At 43.6% G+C, this 18,450-nt stretch overlaps 2 protein-coding genes across 2 annotated transcripts; both read right to left on the bottom strand.

The window, feature by feature from the left end:
- Nucleotides 1–2,178: 2,178 nt before the first annotated feature.
- LOC104304959 (myelin P2 protein) lies at nucleotides 2,179–7,161 on the bottom strand. Its single transcript, XM_009905757.2, has 4 exons — nucleotides 6,991–7,161; nucleotides 5,243–5,415; nucleotides 4,034–4,135; nucleotides 2,179–2,408 (listed from the first exon to the last, which is right to left on the bottom strand). The coding sequence occupies exons 1-4, from the start codon at nucleotides 7,061–7,063 to the stop codon at nucleotides 2,358–2,360; spliced, it is 399 nt and encodes a 132-aa protein (XP_009904059.2). The 5' UTR covers nucleotides 7,064–7,161; the 3' UTR covers nucleotides 2,179–2,357.
- A 7,099-nt stretch (nucleotides 7,162–14,260) lies between these two features.
- Nucleotides 14,261–18,007, bottom strand: LOC104304958 (fatty acid-binding protein, adipocyte). Its single transcript, XM_009905756.2, has 4 exons — nucleotides 17,837–18,007; nucleotides 16,403–16,575; nucleotides 15,910–16,011; nucleotides 14,261–14,474 (listed from the first exon to the last, which is right to left on the bottom strand). Exons 1-4 carry the CDS (start codon nucleotides 17,907–17,909, stop codon nucleotides 14,424–14,426), a joined length of 399 nt encoding a protein of 132 aa, XP_009904058.1. The 5' UTR covers nucleotides 17,910–18,007; the 3' UTR covers nucleotides 14,261–14,423.
- Nucleotides 18,008–18,450: the final 443 nt, after the last annotated feature.

Below are 18,450 nucleotides of genomic sequence, written 5' to 3'. Positions count from 1 at the left end.
AAATAAAGCTGTTTATACACTGATATTTCTAGATTAAGTGTCCACAGAAGCCAGGGAAATGGCAGCTGTACTTACTTGTCAATGTGAAAGCACAGGTCAAGACACGGGCATCATACCGTGTTCTAGATGTTCCTTTCATAATTATCTGTCCCATGTGAAAGGTTTAGGAAAGAAGTAAAACTAATTTACAGCAAGACATAATAAAGGCCTCGAGACTACACACTTCATGTTTCCCCAGAATTCTCCTGGAGAGCCCAAGGACTGCTTTATGGATACCAATACCCCACAGCGCTCCATTTCTGTGCTGATCTGTCCCACCTGCCTTATTGTTTTTTTGCCTTCAACACTATCAGTTCTGTTGCACTTTTCCTGTTTGGGAAAGTCTCCAGCTCTCATGACATTTTTAATTGACCTTTGTGTAGAGTGAAAGCGCCAAGTACTAGGCTTCTAATAGCAGAGCTCCATTTATTTAGAGGCATAAAACCCCAAAGCTCTCATAATTTTAATCCCAGATCTCTGGAAAAATAAATGCAATTAAATGTTCCATAAGGAGAAGAGAGATGGGTGATACCACAGAAAAGAAAATGACAGTAAATAAAGACACAAGGACGAGGTGAGCAGTTGTTTGGTTTTGTTTGTGTTTGTTTGCTCGTTTGTTCTTCTCTTTTGTTACTGGTTCAAGAGCTGGAAAAACCCCAGTTCCTACTGAAGTGAATGTTTATTTCCTTGGAAAAGGAAATACAATGCTAAAAATTAATATTTTATCAGAGAGAGATAAATTTTCCATTTAACCTCAGAGAAACACTCACAGGTTACAGCAGGAAAAGCAAAGGAAATGCAGAGCCTGTTAGCAGCAGTAGCGGCTCCTTCGCCTGCTACCCAGGGACAGGAGCAAAGCCCTGCTGGAAAGGCTCTGGACAACTTCCCAAAGCCAGGCTGGGCAGCTCCAGCAGCCTCTCTGGGAATGTGTTGCACTTCAAGGGGAGGGAATGAAGGAGCTACAGAGCAAGGCAGTCTGCATCTACATAAAAGTCTCCAAAGCTGGATCCAGACTCCAGCTTTTCCAGTGATGGGTACAGAAGAAAGGGGGCCTTTACATTTTGCATTCACATATGATATTCACCTCTTAGTTATCTGCCTAGCCACACAGATGTAGATTCTGATGTTCAGGATCTCTCTATGATTTTCTTCGCCTTGAGCATTTGTCTTCTTGACTGTAAAACCAGTGGGCAAAGGTTCACATCAGCTCTGCAGCTCCCCATGAGCCAAAATCAACACATGCACCTCTCGCAGTTATTTTAACCCCACAAAGAAGGCAAGGAGAGCTCCCTCTGATGGCACGGAGGCAAAGACAGAGGACAAAATACTCAATGTCATTAGCATGAATGATATGGTGTTACTGAACACTGACTAATGGAGGCAAAAAATTCATAAGCTGCTGCAGTGCTTTTTGATTACATAGATCTGCCGAAGTCTGTGTTTGGTTTATCTGGGTTTTCCTCAGCTAAAAGCAGAGTAAGTGCAATGGGAGGAATCAACAGCTTAGCTACTCAGCTGGGCTGGGTAGCAAACTACCCAATGAAATCTCTTTTGAGTTAATGACATTAAGCACATGCTTAAGTGCTATGCTAGAAGTAGACTGGGTTGCTGAGCGCTTTCCAAAATGAAGCCTTAGGATTTCTGGAGTTCATTCACACCCTCTCCACATCTCATTTCACAAGTTAAGAGCTTTTTTGGCAGAGAAACACAGAATATGTTCTGATATATTTTTTTTTGTCCTCCAGTAGCTCTTCCTTTCCACATAAATGTCAGGATATGAAACTGTACCTAAAGAAGTAAAAATGTTTTGGGAGGTGGTAAAACCACGAGGCTGAAGCAATAAATCACAGTCAAAGTCAAAAACTCTGGTGATGGAGATGATTTTGCCACAAGGAACTATTCAGCAATAAAATCTTTCACAGGAAAGGAATATTGAATCCATGAGATGCCAGCATTTACACAACTCAGGGAAGTAGTGTAGTGTTAACCCTTTCTTAGAGGCAGATCAGTTTTACTTTACCCTTTTACTCAGAAAGAGTCTGACCGGATCAACAGAAAAGATGGCACCATCCCAGAAAGAAAACTTCAATCATTCACGCGGAGGCCAACGCTCTACTTTATGTGTTGAGAAGCTTTTATTGGATCACCACAATACTCTGGGTTAGTCACACTATGGCTGTGAAACATCAAATTACAGTGTAGTCATTTTCCCAACAAAAGGAAATAAGAAAACAAAGCAGCACAGTGCACGAGGCTTCAGCCACTGAACTAAGATGAGTTTCAAAAGCCAGTCCCGGTATGGTGCAGAGGGGATTTCGTCACACTCTTTCATAGACTCTCGTGCAGACAACTCCTTTCATGGCACATTCCTAAGGCACAAAGGCAAAGATTAATATAAACTTTTCACTGACAGCAATTGTGTCTGCTGCAGTAGCCTCCGAAGCCAGTGAAAATCCAGATGTCACATACAGCTTTACATAGTTACAGAACTTTTGGAGAGAACTGCAAAGCTATTTTTGTGTTGCAGATGGAGTGGCTTCTGTTTCAAAATCTTCAGAGTTATTTAAAGTGGCATATAATGACAGAGACTGCACAATTAGGCTTAGCTTCCATAAATAAATTTACCTTCCTTCATATTGTTGCTGGCTTGACAGAAATATCAGCCCACGCAGTTTATGGCTCACCAACACTTTCAGTTTTACATGGGATTATTTGTGGAAGCAGAAGTAGCTTGGGTAGTTCAGAGGCCAAGCTTCTGTCCTAAAACCCTTTGCACACATGAGTCACAGAATATTTATCCTGACCCTCTCACCCCAGTATCCTTCAGCAGCTCCTGCTGACTCACAGCCGCAGGATGCGTGCAACAGAGGTGACAGGACATTAAGAAAGACCTCTTTGCTCTGCCAAAGATGAGGCCTCCTCCAGAAGCCTGTTTGAGGCAAGGGGCAAATGGCAGGACAGCACTGGGAGAGGGACTCTACCTCTCTGCTTTTTGAAGGTGATGTGAAAAAAATTAACACAGAAACGTGGCTGTGACAAGCAAATCACCCTGAGTGAGAGCTTAAAACAGATTGCAGTTAGCACCAGCTAGCATGTAAAGGTGGAATGCTGCTGATTGCAAACAAGTTACCAAAATCAGTTTGGCTCCACTATTAAAGCACTAATTAACAAAGTAACAAAATCCTTTTTAAAAAAATTAATGACTGAAATCTTCATGTTAGTAGTGACCCTTACAACTAGGGCCCCTAAAATGCATTACCACCTTGGCTCGGTCAACCCATGGCTTACACATGGCTGCTAGAGAAAGGCAGGTTGAATGGAGGGTAGGGGAAATCCAACATGCCCTAGTTCCTGGGAATGGCTTGGCTCCCTCCCCACAGTGGGTACTTCAGAGGGGCCATGAGGTCTGTGGAGACAGGTTGGACTCGATGATCCTTGGGGTCTTTTCCAACCTTAGTTATACTGTGATACGGTGACTTGGCTGTCTCCTCTTCAGGTCACCATGCAGGCAGGTGTGGGCACAGAGGTGCTGGCTTTCACACAGCAAAGCTCAAGCACCCAAAGGACCCAGCATGCACACATTTTTCCACATGGAAATAGAAATGGGAAAAGGTGTAGAAAGAGTTTTCTAACTTGGACAGGCTTTATTCCAAAGACAGGAGATGGGAAAGAGCCATTCCAGAGAGAGCAATATGCAACTTGCAAACTTCCATTTGCATTTCACAAGCTACCCCTGTTTGAAACCCTCAATTATTTTAAGAATAGTAATCTTGAGAATGGTAAGAACCCTGTAGCTCTGCTGATATAATAAAAACAAATTGCTGTATGAAACAATATTTGTCTCCTTCCAGCTTGTTTCCTAAGCTTAATTCCCTTTTCTCCCCCTTAATCTCATAAGACAGAGGGAAAGCCAAACCTGACAGCCTGTTTAGACAGAAGCAAACAGAAGATCATCTTTCTGATCTTCAAGAGCATACAGGGAGTGTAAACTTACCACCACCATTTTCCCATCAACCAGTCTTCTCTTTATTGTGGTCTCTTTGCCATTCCACTTCTGCACTTGCACCAGTGCCCCTTTCTCCAAGGTTATGACACTCTGCAAGGGCCAAGAGAAGAATTTCAAGCTTCAGCCCCATCTTCACATAGTTGAGTAGCAATTCACTTTATGCTTAGACAGATACACATTAGAATCACAGAATTTTTAGGGTTGGAAGGGACCTCAAGGATTATCCAGTTCCAACCCCCTTGCCATGGGCAGGGACACCTCACACTAGAGCAGGTTGCTCAGAGCCACAACCAGCCTGGCCTGAAAAACCTCCAGGGATGAGGCTTCTACCATCTCCCTGGGCAGCCTGTGCCAGTGTCTCACCACCCTCATGAGGAAGAACTTCTTCCTAACATCCAATCTGAATCTACTGATTCCTATTTTTGCTCCATTCCCCCTAGACCTATCAACTATCTGACACCCTAAAAAGTCCCTCCCCAGCTTTCTTGTAGGCCCCCTTCAGATACTGGAAGGCCACAATTAGGTCTCCTTGGAGGCTTCTCTTCTCCAGACTGAGTAGCTCCCACTCTTTCAGTCTGCCCTCATAGAAGAGGTGCTCCAGCCATCTGATCATCCTCGTGGCCCTTCTCTAGACATGCTCCAGCATGTCCAGATCCTCGCTGTAATAAGGACTCCAGAACTGGATGCAGTACTCCAGGTCGGGGTCTCACCAGAGCAGAGTAAAGGGGGAGAATCACCTCCCTAGATCTGTTGGCTATGCTTCTCTTGATGCAGCCCAGGTTGTGATTGGCTTTCTGGGCTGCAAGTGCACACTGCTGGCTCATGCTGAGCTTCTCATCCACCAGCACCCCCTAGTCCTTTCCTTCAGGGCTGCTCTCAAGTTGCTGCCCAGCCTATATTGGTGCTTGGGATTGCCCCAACCCAGATGCAGGACCTTGCACTTCGTCTTGTTGAACCTCATGAAGTTGTCATGGGCCCAACTCTCCAGCCTGTCAAGGTCCCTCTGGATGGCCTCCCTCACTAGCCATTCTTGGCTAATAACACACTTTGTAACATCAGTTTCACCAGCATGTTATTTCTTCTTTCAGTGCTTTCTTTGAGTAGTTTGGAAAACTCATAATGCCCTAAGCGGGGAGGACAAACTCCTCCTAGTGCTCATCTAGGAGATGTCTAGAAGCAGTCAGAGATTCCCCATACCTTCACTTTCCTGTCATCTGGTGTTGTTTCATCAAACTGCTGGCCTAGTTTGAAAGAGATCATTGTGTTTTTGAAGGTGCTTTCAGTTCTGATGGTTACTATGTCTCCTTTCATGCTGATGATCACATCAGGCTTTGACAGGCCACCTAGTTTCCGGGAGGCTAAGCCCACTCCTAGAAATCAGAAACAAGACTATTATTACATTCTAGCAAGAAACAAACCCAGTATGCTTCCATAAATCATCACTGGAAGGATAAAGAACAGTTCCTTCTCGAATACTCTAATGCTTGATTCAGGTGAGACTTCAAATCTGGAGGCACTGTGCTCAGAGGATGAGGGAGCCTCAAGTGATAGCGTGCGCCTTCAGCAAGATATAAAGGTGTGCTTGAGCACACACTCATGTATACTGTGTAGAGACAGAATGGGCAGAAAAATTCAGAGGAAAGGTGTATTTCTCATAAAAGCCTTCAAAAATACTTAAAAAAAATCTCAACAAATCTGAGAATCTGCACTTTGGTTAACCATCTGCCTGGAAGAGGCTGGATGCTGAAGTGCCAATATGCTGGTTCTTGTTCATTATAAACATACTGGGGACCAGGGGATTCCCAGGTTGCTGCTAGCATCCTTTGAGGATCTTTGCATCCAAACCTCAGTGTTGAAGTATACAAGCACAAAGCTGCAGAAAGCTTCAGGGAAAATCCCATGTCAAAAGCTTTTCATATTGCTTAGCGCTTTCCAGTCCAGTCCATTGCCTACAAAATGTGAGGTCTGGGGCATACCGATGATGTATTGCTACTTTATAGAAGTAGAAAGGGGGTAGCTGGAATTCTTGCCTCTGTTAAGATGACCATCTCTGTTTAAAAGGGTATAAAGTTGTCTGCAAAGTGTGTAATTATTTGCAGTAATTATTCTGTGCTAAACAACTCTGCTCAGCTCTTCAGAAAAAATATCTGTAGCTGGACTCTTCGTCCCACATTTAATCTGGTTAATTAACTGCAATTCTTTTGTTATCCAGTTTAACATTTCAGATAAAAGGGGTCACTGTCTGAATGAATCATTTCTATAGCAAAAGCAATGCTGTAGCTGACTGTGCACTTGCTATATAGGGATGAAGGCAGCATTAAAATGAAAAACAATGCTTAACTTATTGCATTCCTGGCATTCTTGAGTAACAGATAGATTCATTCATAGGATTTAGACCTCTGAAACCAAAGTGTCATGAGACATCAGCTCCATTATATATTGTAAATTAGCACAAGTCACAAGTTTAATGGTACAACTGGGAAGCACAAAAATTGCAGCATCTCCATAGATACTCTTTATTACCAAAAAAAAAGAGAGCCATATCAGATTTGGTCAGTTGACTTAGATGGAAGGGAATTTATTACAGCAATTCAGCACCTACCTTTCTGGTTTTTCCATTTTAGATGCTAAGGGAAATAAACTGAATTATGTGTGAAAAGTAATTCAATTGCTTTTGTGGCCAGGAGGAAGGCATCATCCATGAGCAAAGCATAAGGTGAAGAAGAGACATTCCCAAAGAAAACTTCATTTGAAAAAGTTGAAAAGGGAAAGAAAAAGGAAAGAAAAAGAAGAGAAAAAGGAGATAAAAAGGAAAGAAAAAGAAAATAAAGAGAAAAGAAAAAGAAAGAAAAAGAAAAGAAAAAGAAGGAAAAAAAAAAGGAAAGAAAAAGGAAAGAAGACAAAGAAAGATAAAAGAGAGAGAAAATGAAAAGACCATTTCTCACCCAATTCTTTCATATAGTCATCGAAATTTTCACTGGAGATGAGTTTCCAGGTTCCCACGAATCGGTTACACATTGTAGAGGCTTTGCCAGACAGTGGTCCTGCAGGGAGCGGCAGTGGCCGCAACAGCTCTCGGTGGGAGTCAGAAAGGTTGTGTGCCTGACTCAGACCTCCCTGGCCTCTTTTTAAAGATGCCCAGCCCCTGTAGCGGGCAGGATGGGCCAATAGGAGAGGCAGTGCCAGGGCAGGACAATGTGCATCTTGTCCAAGGCAGCCCTGTCAGTACCAAGGCTCTGGGTGACGCCTGCTTTGGCTTCCTCTGATGAGTAGAACAGGACATTGAAGGGTGCATGGGGACAGAGACATGAGGTGATCACTGCATCCACAGAGCAGTCAGGGAACACCACAGTGGGGTCTCAGCAACATGGAGCCACCGAGTACAAGAGCACTGCATCCATGGGAAACCCAGCTCTGACTGTGCTTCCAATGCCATTCTACTGCTACCACCACATAGATAGGATAGGATAGGATAGGATAGGATAGGATAGGATAGGGTGGAATGGAATGGAATAGAATGGAATGGAATGGAATGGAATAGAATTGACTAGAATAGAATAGAATAGAATAGAATAGAATAGAATAGAATAGAACAGATCAGAACAGAAGATATCAGTTAGAAAGGATCTATGATGGTCATCCTCTGCAATGATCATCTAGTCCAGCTGCCTGAGAAATTTAAAAGCTGACCAAAAATTGGAATATGTTATTAAGGCCATTGCCCAAATAACTGTCAACCACTGACAGGCTTGGGGCATTGACCATCTCTCTAGGAAGCCTGTTCTAGTGTTGGACCACCCTCTCAGGAAAGAAACGCATCATAATACCCTGCCAGATATCTTCAAGTTTCCCTGCTCCCATGAAGACACTCCACAGCTTCCCTAGGACCACATTTCCCTTGTCCTGGGGAGCCCAGAACTGGACCCAGCCACTCTAGTGCTGAGTAGAGGGGAAGGCTTACCTCCCTCAACCTGCAACACTCCTCCTAATGCAGCTCAGGGCATCGTTCGCTGATTTTGCCACAACGGCTCATTGCTGGCTCATATTCAGTTTGCTGTCCACCAGGACCCTCAGGGCCTCTTCTGCAAAGCTGAGTTTCAGAGTTGGAAAAATTAGAGTTTGAATTTTCAAAGACTTAACCCCCCCCCAAAAAAAACCCCATTTATAATGTATTTATAAAATACATTATTTTCCTGTGGCCTATAAACACCAGGCAGAAAGAACAGATTCATAAACCACAGATGTTTGCCACACAGAAATTTAAGGTGTAATTCAAGGCACTTCAAACTATCTGAAACTCATTTAGTGTAAGACCACATGAACTGTAATTCTGTCCTTCTCCTTCCTAAACCATCTTCCTGGAGAAAGCTATTGCTTGCTGCATGAAAGGATTAGATGGCTTGTCTCTTATTTATATGGAGAACAGTTCCCTGTTTGTCCTTTTTGTATCATTACACTTTCTGATGTGATCCCTCATTGGGACTTCTCAGCTTTACATTCTAAGGGTGGAGGGACACTGGGATTATAGGTTGTGGGACCAAATTCAGCCAGAAAGAGTGAGATGGAGCTGATGCTGGGCCAAAGAGGGTAAAGTTTAGGTCTCATCTTGAAGGCTATTGTGTTGAAGCAGCACACTTAAACAGGCAAACAATAGAGCCTGAGCAGCGGAAACATTGCCAGCTGTGGCTGGGGGGAAATGACAGGATCTCAAGTCACAAATGTTGGTATATGCAAAAAGTTTTTATCCTATCAGCCACAACATAGGTAAGGGTAAGCTGAGCAGAGCCCCTTAGCCTGGAGAAGAGGAGGCTCGGGGCAGACCATATTGCTCTCTACAGCTACCTGAAAGAAGGTTATAGACAGGAGGGAGTTGCTCTTCTCCCAGGCAACCAGCCCCAGAACAAGAGCACACAGTCTCAAGCTGCACCAGGGGAAGTTTAGGCTTGAGGTGAGGAGAAAGTTCTTCACAGAAAGAGTGATTGGACATTGGAATGTGCTGCCCAGGGAGGTGGTGGAGTCACTGTCCCTGGAGGCGTTCAAAAAAAGGATTGGATGTGGCACTTGGAGCCATGGTTTAGTTGATTAGATGGTGTTAGGTATTAGGTAATATGCTGGACTTGATGATCTCTGATGTCTTTTCCAACCTGGTTGATTCTATGATTTCCATTACTGCTCAGCTCTAATTACAGTGCAGTGTAGGGAGGGAATGCCTAGAGTGATTGAAAAGGAAAACAAAGAAGAACTCTTTATGCCCCGCAGTAGGAAGCAGATGCTGTATCTGTAATCTACACATGAATGTCAGTCTTTGAAGGTGCTGTCCACACAAAGCTTTTCTAAAGCAGAGATGCATTAGATCACATTTTGTGTAAATTTGTGCATTTGATCCAACCTCTGGAAATGAGGACTGTCCATTATTTTCCGAGGAGTCATATGAAAATATTCTACCATTGCTCCTCAGGCATTCTTTGTTCTTTCATTTAACCATCTTAGCCACAAAAAGACAGTTGAACAAGACAAGGCTGCTGCCTCTGGGAAACAAAAGATGGTTGGGATGTTCTAAAACCAAGCCTAGAGACATTCAAGAAGAGCACACTAGTCAGAATAGAACAGCTACACAGCAGTACCAGTAACCTTAACAACCAAAGTGACAGAGAATTATTTGTACAGACAAACCCCAGTCTTAAGCAGTCTCAAACAATGTTGACATTGCTACCATCTATCTCTTTGTTACTAAGAAAAATCAGCACTTTCATTTAAAGGATTTGCAGTCTAGAAAGAAGAGCAGGGAATTATTTCTTAGCAGAAGAAACTTCTGTGGAAAACAATCTTGTCTTCAAATTTAAAGGGAAAAAATTACCAGAGTCAATGAGCACATGTGATAAGAGGGAGCTCTGATTCCCTTTTTCTGCTTATGGTTGGAGTAAAACAAGGCTTGAGATCAATACACTTGGAGATTGTGAAGCAGCAGTAGTGATAAAAGTGAAAATGGATAAAAATAGTGAGCTAAAAATGTATAAATGTAAAAATGAATAAAGAGTGTAAATGTATGTTGATTTCTTTAAAGGGAATATGACCTAGGCAAATTCATTGCCAAAATAGATATACTAAATTAAATTCCTAGGAGAGTAATGAAGTGAACAGAAATAAAAGCAGAGAACAGAGGCCACATGTCTGCCTTGCTGTGAGGACACCAGGGATGTTTTAACACTGACTTTACAGAGCCAAGGGATCGATTTGGAACAGGAGGCCAGCCGTTTGCCTCTTCCCAATAGCTGCATTGGAGGGTGCAAACAGACTTTGTTCTCCTTAGCTGGGGCACCCCATGAGACCACACCAAGACTGCTGGGGCCAGGGGAATGGGTGGCAGCTCAGGACAGACTGCAGAGCTGGGCACACATAGGCTTGACTGTCCAGGATGTCAAAGTACTTTAAGTTCCTTCAAGGGGAAACAAAGAGTTAAAAGAAAACCAGAAAACCAAGAGAAAGGTCAAGGCTCAGAATAAGCCTTACTTCATTTTCCTCCTGAACAGCTGAAAATCTGTGGCTGTGAGTCTGCTTTCCCTCTTATCATTCAGGCACCTATAGAGGAGTAATGAGCAAATATGTTAGTGGGCAGAGGTCTCCTCCTTTCAGCATTCAAAGGTGCCTACTGCATTAAGTATGTTGCCTGCCAAGTTTGTATGTGTTTGGTGAGATCCTCTTGTTTCAGGGAGGAAAGTTATTGATGATGTCTGACTTCTGGAGAATAGTTCAGCACTACAGAAAACAGAGGGGGACCTGTGCTGTTCTGCAGGCAAAGATTGGACACTGACCTGCCTTTCCCCCTTAGAAATGAGGGGTTCCTTGCTGGAACAGGTTCCCAGAGATGTGGTTGAGACCCCATCCCTGGAGACATTCAAGATCAAACTTGATGGAGAGCTGAGCAACCTTATCTAGTTGAAGATGTCCTTGCTCACTGAAGGGGGATTGTGCTGCTGAGGGTCATTTCCAAGCCTATCCATGCTGTGACTCTGTGGAATATGTGCTGACACCTCCACTCAGGTCTGAGAGCACACACCTTTGTTTACCAGAGAGCAACTATCTCCATTTAATCAGGAAGTCACTAGGCTGCTGCCTTTTTTTACAGAATAAATTTTTGCCTTCTTCAGAGAACAGATTTCAGACATACTCTAAGAAAAACATCACTGATACTTCGTGATGGTGCTGGCCCTCTTAAAGGTTATAGACAGGATGTCACTTCATTGAAATTTCCAAAAATTGAAGTTTTAAGTGCTTGATGTATTCACAAAGCCTGAATTTATCCACCAGGTACTGAAACAAGTGGTGATGCTTTCAGAAGAGATTACCTGCCTCTGAAAAATCATGCTGTGAGGGTTGGAATTGTAACTGCAGGCTTTGTTAAGAATGTAAGGTTTCTGGAAAATTAAGGCTGCCAACTGAATATTGGAAATTTGAGCTCTGAAATACAGCATTTCCATTTAACTATGGGCAGATAGTATCACAGTATCAGTCAGGGTTGGAAGGGACCACGAGGATCATCTAGTTCCAACCCCCCTGCCATGGGCAGGGACACCTCACACTAGATCAGGCTGGCCACAGCCTCATCCAGCCTGCTCTTAAACACCTCCAGGCACAGGGTCTCAACCACCTCCCTGGACAACCCATTCCAGGGCTTCACCACTCTCATGGGGAAGAACTTCCTCCTCACATCCAGCCTGAATCTCCCCACCTCCAGCTTCATTCCATTCCCCCTAGTCCTATCACTACTTGATATCCTGAGAAGTCCCTCCCCAGCCTTCTTGTAGGCCCCCTTCAGATACTGGAAGGCCACAATTAGGTCACCTTGGAGCCTTCTCTTCTCCAGACTGAACAGCCCCAACTCCTTCAGTCTGTCCTCACAGGAGAGGTGCTCCAGCCCTCTGATCATCCTCGTGGCCCTTCTCTGGACACTTTCCAGCACGTCCAGATCCCTCTTGTAATAGGGGCATCCTGGGTGCATCTTCAGTGCCTTTTTATAGCTCGTTGCAGTCAATGTTGCTGCTTCTTAAGATCATCTCTTCCACGTAGGATTTCTGACAGTTTTTTCATAGCTTTTTTAACACACTCTGCAGGATTTACAGAGAGTCTTTTGGTACTGCTCTCAAGTGACTCTTTAGCTCACCCAGAGGGTAGAAGTCCTGCTTTTTCTTTTCACCCCTCCTGTTGTATTAATAGTGCAGAAACATGGGAATGGTCTGAGTCATGCAGAGGAAAGTTCAAGTATACAAGGTCTCTACTGCTGGCAGTAGGGACTCACAACCTTCACCTCTGACAGCTGCCCTCGGGAATGTCAGGAATTTTGTTCACAGATCTTGATCACAAACCTTGAGATATATTCATTTCACATTTTATGGTTACTGCACACATTTTCAGCCTCTTTTTGTCTGGGTTTTCCCTAGACTAGTCTTCCCTGCCTCCTCCCCCCCCCCCCTGTTTTTTGAGTCCTCTGAGGTGTAGAAATCAGGAAGTTTGGAAGTATGAGGCCAGGTCTAAGAGCAGTAGAGGAAGGCATTTTGAGAATAAGAAGAGTTGAGAAACATGGTGTGCAATGGGCTTTGCATCTAGAGAGGCTTGTCTTCCCAAGACTGTTCTAACCTAATGAGCTAGTAGAAAATGCATAAAGAAGATTGCACCACAAGCAAACTTTCACAGGCTTTTAGCAAGCCTGAGAATACTTTTAAAGCTATGATTCTTAATGAAAGGCTTTTTGTATAACTATAGACAAAAAACCACCCCAGATATTAAGGAAAGGAACATTAGCAAAAATAATCACAGCTCAGAGCTACAGCAGCTCTAATTTCATGCTTAAGATCAAGCTACTTCAGATGATCCCCAGATTGAAAATTGTTGGCATTTGTGTGGGGAGGAGGTATCTGATGCCCTGCTGTCCTGGTTTTGTCCGGGGTAGAGTTAGTTCTCTTCCTAGCAGCTGGTGCAGTGCTGTGTTTTGGACTGAGTGTGAGAATAACGTTGGTACCACATGGATGCTTTAGTTGTTGTTATGTTGTGCCTGTCCTAAGCTAAGGGCTTTGCAGTTTCCTGTGCTCTGCCATTGAGAAGGTGCACAAAGAGCTGTAAGGGAGCGTGGCCAGGACAGCTGACCTGAACTAGCCAAAGGGATATTCCATAGCACAGAAAATCATGCTGCTCTGCTCTGGTGAGACCCCACACTGTGTCCTGTTCTGGAGCCCCTATTACAGGAAGGATCTGGAGGTGCTGGAGTGTGTCCAAAGAAGGACCACGAGGATGATTAGACAGCTGGGGCATCTCTCCTATGAAGACAGACTGAGGGAGTTGGGGCTGTTCAGTCTGGAGATGAGAAGGCTCCGAGGAGACCTTATTGTGGCCTTCCAATATCTGAAGGGGGCCTACAAGAAAGCTGGGGAGGGACTTTTCAGGGTGTCAAGTAATGATAGGACTAGAATGTAGTGATAGGCAGGGGGGTTGGAACTAGATGATCCTTGAGATCCTTCCAACCCTAACAATTCCATGATTCTGTGCTCCAACTGGGAGAAAGTTGGCCAGGGAGCAGTGGATTACTGCCGAGGCATCGGTCAGCAAGTGGTGATGACTGCATTGTGCATCACTTGTCTTTGCCTGGGATATTTTTGTTATATTCCTTTTTCATTACAACTACTATTGTAATTTATTATTATATACTGTTTTAGTTATTAAATTGTTCTTAGCTCAACTCATGAGCTTTACTTTTTTTCCCAGTCCTCCTCCCTATCCCACTGGGAGGGGAGCAGAGTGAGGACATGGCTTGGTTTCCACTTGGGGTTAAACCAAAGCACCTGATTACACTGGAAACCAACACTGGGCATTCACAGTCATCCTCCTCCTCCCTGCCCTAGGAGCAGGCTTGAAACCAAGAAAAGCAGCCCCATTATTCCTCTTGTTTTGCACAGCTTCCTTGCAGTGGGTAGCCCACACAGAGAGCTCACTGGAGGATGTTGTTGTGTTCAGGTCTAAATCTGTCCCTGTCACACAGCAAGTGCCACTCACTTGGATCATCTCCAGGTCTCTTTCCACAGTGAGGTGGGTCACAGTTAGCAAGCACGGCACCAGCTCTCACACAATGCTTTCCTGAACAGCACCCCTTTGCTTGTTTTGTCCTCCCCAAACCCTTTTCTGACAAACTCCAGCACAAGCATGGGTTGTAGAAAGCTGAACACTTTATTGAATAGCCACAACAGAACAGACTGGCAACGTGTAACTGCTTTGGGATAGAGCTGTAAAAAGTATAGTTCTCTTTCAAATGGATTTGTGGAGTTTTTCTCCTTCAGTTAAGTTGGCTTTCTCCAGCTTTAAGCATTAGTCCTGTGAGAAGATGACTTCTTCATGCTTTTTCATAAACTCTTTTGGAGGTAACATTATTCATGGAGCATTCCTGGAAAGAAAGGCAAATTTTATCAGCTTCGGACTCTCACTAAATGTTTGTTAGTTAGGAGGTAAAGAACTCCTTATCCATGAGGAGCCAGTGTAAGGAAAAAAAAATACATTCCTCCTCCTCTATAACCAATTGCCAAAACAGTGAAAGTCAGGTTTGAGAGCTTCAGAAAGAGAAGGCTGAAATACAAACACAGGACTGAAAGAGCATCAAAGGATTGCTCCAGCAACCCCCAGATTTTTAATCTCCTCTTAAAAAAACTCTAAAGGCAGCTCCTAGAAATTCTGTGGAGGGTGACTGGAATCTGGAGCTGGGTATTACTCTTTTTTCCTTTCACCTTTTTCATCCATGGCTTGTCTTCTTCACACATGTGTGTGTACAACCCATACCCACACATACCCAGAGAGTCCCACATAGCTTTCAGATTTGCAGCTCCTGGTGTCAGCCTCTGCATGTTAGGCTTTGCCCTCATTTATTTCTCTGTTAACAAACTCTGGGGTTTTTTGGCCTTTCTTCATGAAGTTGTTATTTCAAATGATTCGTATTTGTTCTCCTCTGGTTTCTCTCCAGAAAAAATTAAATATCAAATTTATGGACATATTATTTTTCTCTAGAGGGAGGAACAGCTCTTCAGGGCTTTCATATATGTGTATTGTTTTGTAGCAGGTAGGAATCTCAGCTGCCTTTTATGAACACAGCGTTAGGCCACTCCTAGAGTCTTCAAAGTATTTTTCCTAAAGCTGGAGAGCAGTGCTGGGAAGCCTCAAACTACAGGTGAGCCTCACTGGCACCTAGTCAAGCTCAATGGTCTCTGAGCAGATAACAGCACCCAACAGAGCTCAGGTATGGAGGGGTTTTTTGGTTTGTTTGTTGTTGGGTTGTGGGGGTTTCTTGTGTGGTGTTGTTTGGTGTTTGTTTGGTTTTTTTTTTGTGGGGTTTTTGTTTGGTTTGGGTTTTTTGTTTTGCTTTGTTATAACACCATATCATTGGCACAATTGGTGGTGGTACACAACTGGTAGAATGGTTCCCACAGAGGGCTGCTGAGTCTTTCCTGGAGATTGCCTGGAGTATTTTGCATCAGCACAAGAAAGGACACACTTTACATGGGTTTTGCCAATGGTTCCTCTGTGCTGTCCAGCACACGAAGCTTCCAATATATAAAGCTTTTCCTCACGGGGATGTTGTTTCTTAATCCCTACTCTTTCCTAGCCACATCTTGCTATGAATGGAGGACAGGCAGCTCCATACCATTCCGTAAATTTAATAGCATTTCAGTTTTTGTGTACACTCCAGATTCATTCAGAGAGTTCTCACCAAGCTCTCAGAGCTCTTTCAGATGCTTTCATTCCCCATGCTTGAACCCAGTGCAGTACATCTGCCAAACATGAATTCTGCACGATGAATTCAGTCCAGTAAGTAACAAAAATGAACTCACCACCACCAGGTTCCCATCCACCACTTTCCTCTTTATGATAGTCTGTTTTCCATCCCACTTCTGCACCTGGGTCAGAGCGCCATTGTCTAGGGTTATGACGTTCTGCCAGGAAAAAGAGAAAACAAAATGTGGCTGTTTCATCAGAGTGCTCTGGGATGAGAAGAATCATAGGATCATAACATTGGTTAGGTGGGAAAAGACCTCCAAAAATCACCAAGTTCAACCATCAATGTAACACCACCACGGCCATTAAACCACATCCTGACGTGCCAAGTCCATACATTTCTTGAGCAGTGGGATAGTGACTCTGCCACTGCCATGGGGAACCTGTTCCAGAAGACTGTTTCCATGTTCAAACAGCACAGAGCATCCATAGCATTCTTACCTTTGAAGGCAACATTTCTGCGCTGGGGCTCACAAATCACAGCTCCATCCTTCTGCTCCCACTTCCATTTTAAGAGATGCAATTGGAAAGAGATGGCTTTGGACTCACCTTTGTTTTTCTGTCGTCTGCTGTGGTCTCATCAAACTCTTCACCCAGCTTGAAAGAGATCTCTGTATTTTTTAAGGTACTTTCTGTTTTGATAGTTATCACATCACCATTGATGCTGATAGCTACGCTGGGTTTAGCCACACCAGCCATTTTCCTGGTAGCAAACCCCACACCTGTAAGCAAGACAGAGCACTATGAAATATTTCTCTTTACACAATGCTATTCTCTATTTGATGTTATTTTAGCTGTGGAAAAGAAAAATACCTCAGTGCTGATTTCCCTAATCCTTTCTGTGTTGCAGAGTTTTCATCTCACTAGCTTGTTATGGTTATAGACCAAGCCAGGTGGGATGAGGTAAGGGAATTCTCTGCTCTGCCACTGCCAGAATGCTACAAGCAATATTTCAAAGACTGAGTCAGGATTTTAATGCTACATATTTGCACATACACTTGTTTGGAATAATTGCAGTGGTTTGTACACTAACTTGTAAGCTAAATGTAGCTAAAAGTAAGTAAGCAGAAATAGACCTGAGTTTCTAAGCCACAACACCAAACAACCAAACAAACAAGGTGGGGCAACCAGCAAACAACACAAGCACTTCTTGTATTTATCAGCAGCTAGGCTGAATAAAAGGAAATGATTAAAAAATAGCTGGCAATGGTTGTGTCCTGAGTAAAATCTGGGGTACAGCTTAGGAGCACAAGAGTCTCACTGGAAGCTGTCTGAATGCTACATAAGTGTTTCATAAGCATTTCACCCCTCATCTCCAAATACACCACACACATCACCCCCCCAGCTTTTTAGCAAGCACCCACCCAATCACTGCAAGTTGCCCTCTACTTGTTGCCCATTGCAAGAGTGTGCAGACCTTATAAACTTCAATTTTTGTTCTAAGCAAGAAGCCTACATCTTTAGAGAAGAGTGTTACCCCTCATGTCTCTGCAAGTATCTGGGTGAATCCATGCAATTTTCTTTGTGAATATTCACTGGAGGCTGTCACAGAGTTTCATTCACTATAGCAGCTGGGACAACTCCTAGTCCTGTTACTCCTGTGACAGTCTCCTAGTCCAGCAGCAGCATAATGAATTTTAGGTGTGCTGCTTTCAGACACAGAGGAGCTACATTCTAGTGTTGCATCGAGCTGTATGTCCAAGGATAAAAGCTAATCCACACAAAATATTGCAGTGAGATATTTCACATCCATTCATAACACTGCTAACTAGGCATGCACAGACCTGACTTACCCAAAACTATTTCTGACAACCAAGGTTCTTCTCTGTTATGGGAATTTGACAGTAATTCAAACAACCCAGTTCCCCATCTAACACCTTCTGATCAAAAGAGCATAGCCAGAAAAAGCAAGGAAAGAATAAAGTTCAAGAGCAGCATGCCTTCCCTGCCCCATAAACCATAACTCCAAATAACAATTCTCACCCAGCTCTTTTAAATAGTCCTCAAAGTTTTCACTCGAAAGGAGCTTCCAGTTGCCCACAAACTGGTCACACATTTTGTCAGGCTAGAGAGAAGTCTCCCACAGGATCAAGCAGAGCAGCAGGACAGGAGAGTAGTATGAGCTCCAGGAGATGAGGAGTTATCTTTAAAAAGGAGCCTTGGCCACATGATGCTGTAGGATGACCAATGAACAGGGAGACCCAGTGACCACTGTTTTCCTTCCTCTCCTCCCCCTCCTTTGCCAGTAGGTCATAGTGTTATTATTCATATGCCCTTACTAGCACAAAGATCACTGACTTGTTTTCACTTTGTTAGTCTGTCATTCAAGAACACTCAAGAACACCTCAGGGCAAATAATTAAATCATATTGTCTTTCAGAAGAAGAAGGTAGGCTCAAACCACAGAGGGTTATGTTCTCTCTTGCACTCTTTCATTTCAGTTTGCCCTACCAAATGGACATGGCTACATTCCCTAACTACAAGATCTGGAAACTCTGTTGGCATAATTTAGTTACATTTCTGCACCCCTGCAGTGAGACATTTTCTCCAGAGAGGCACAGAGTTACAGGAAGAATGGATTTGGGAAAGAAAGAGGGT

Source organism: Dryobates pubescens, chromosome 14 (genome assembly GCF_014839835.1).
Source record: "Dryobates pubescens isolate bDryPub1 chromosome 14, bDryPub1.pri, whole genome shotgun sequence".
Lineage (NCBI taxonomy): Eukaryota > Metazoa > Chordata > Aves > Piciformes > Picidae > Dryobates > Dryobates pubescens.
This window is presented reverse-complemented; position numbering and strand designations above follow the sequence as displayed.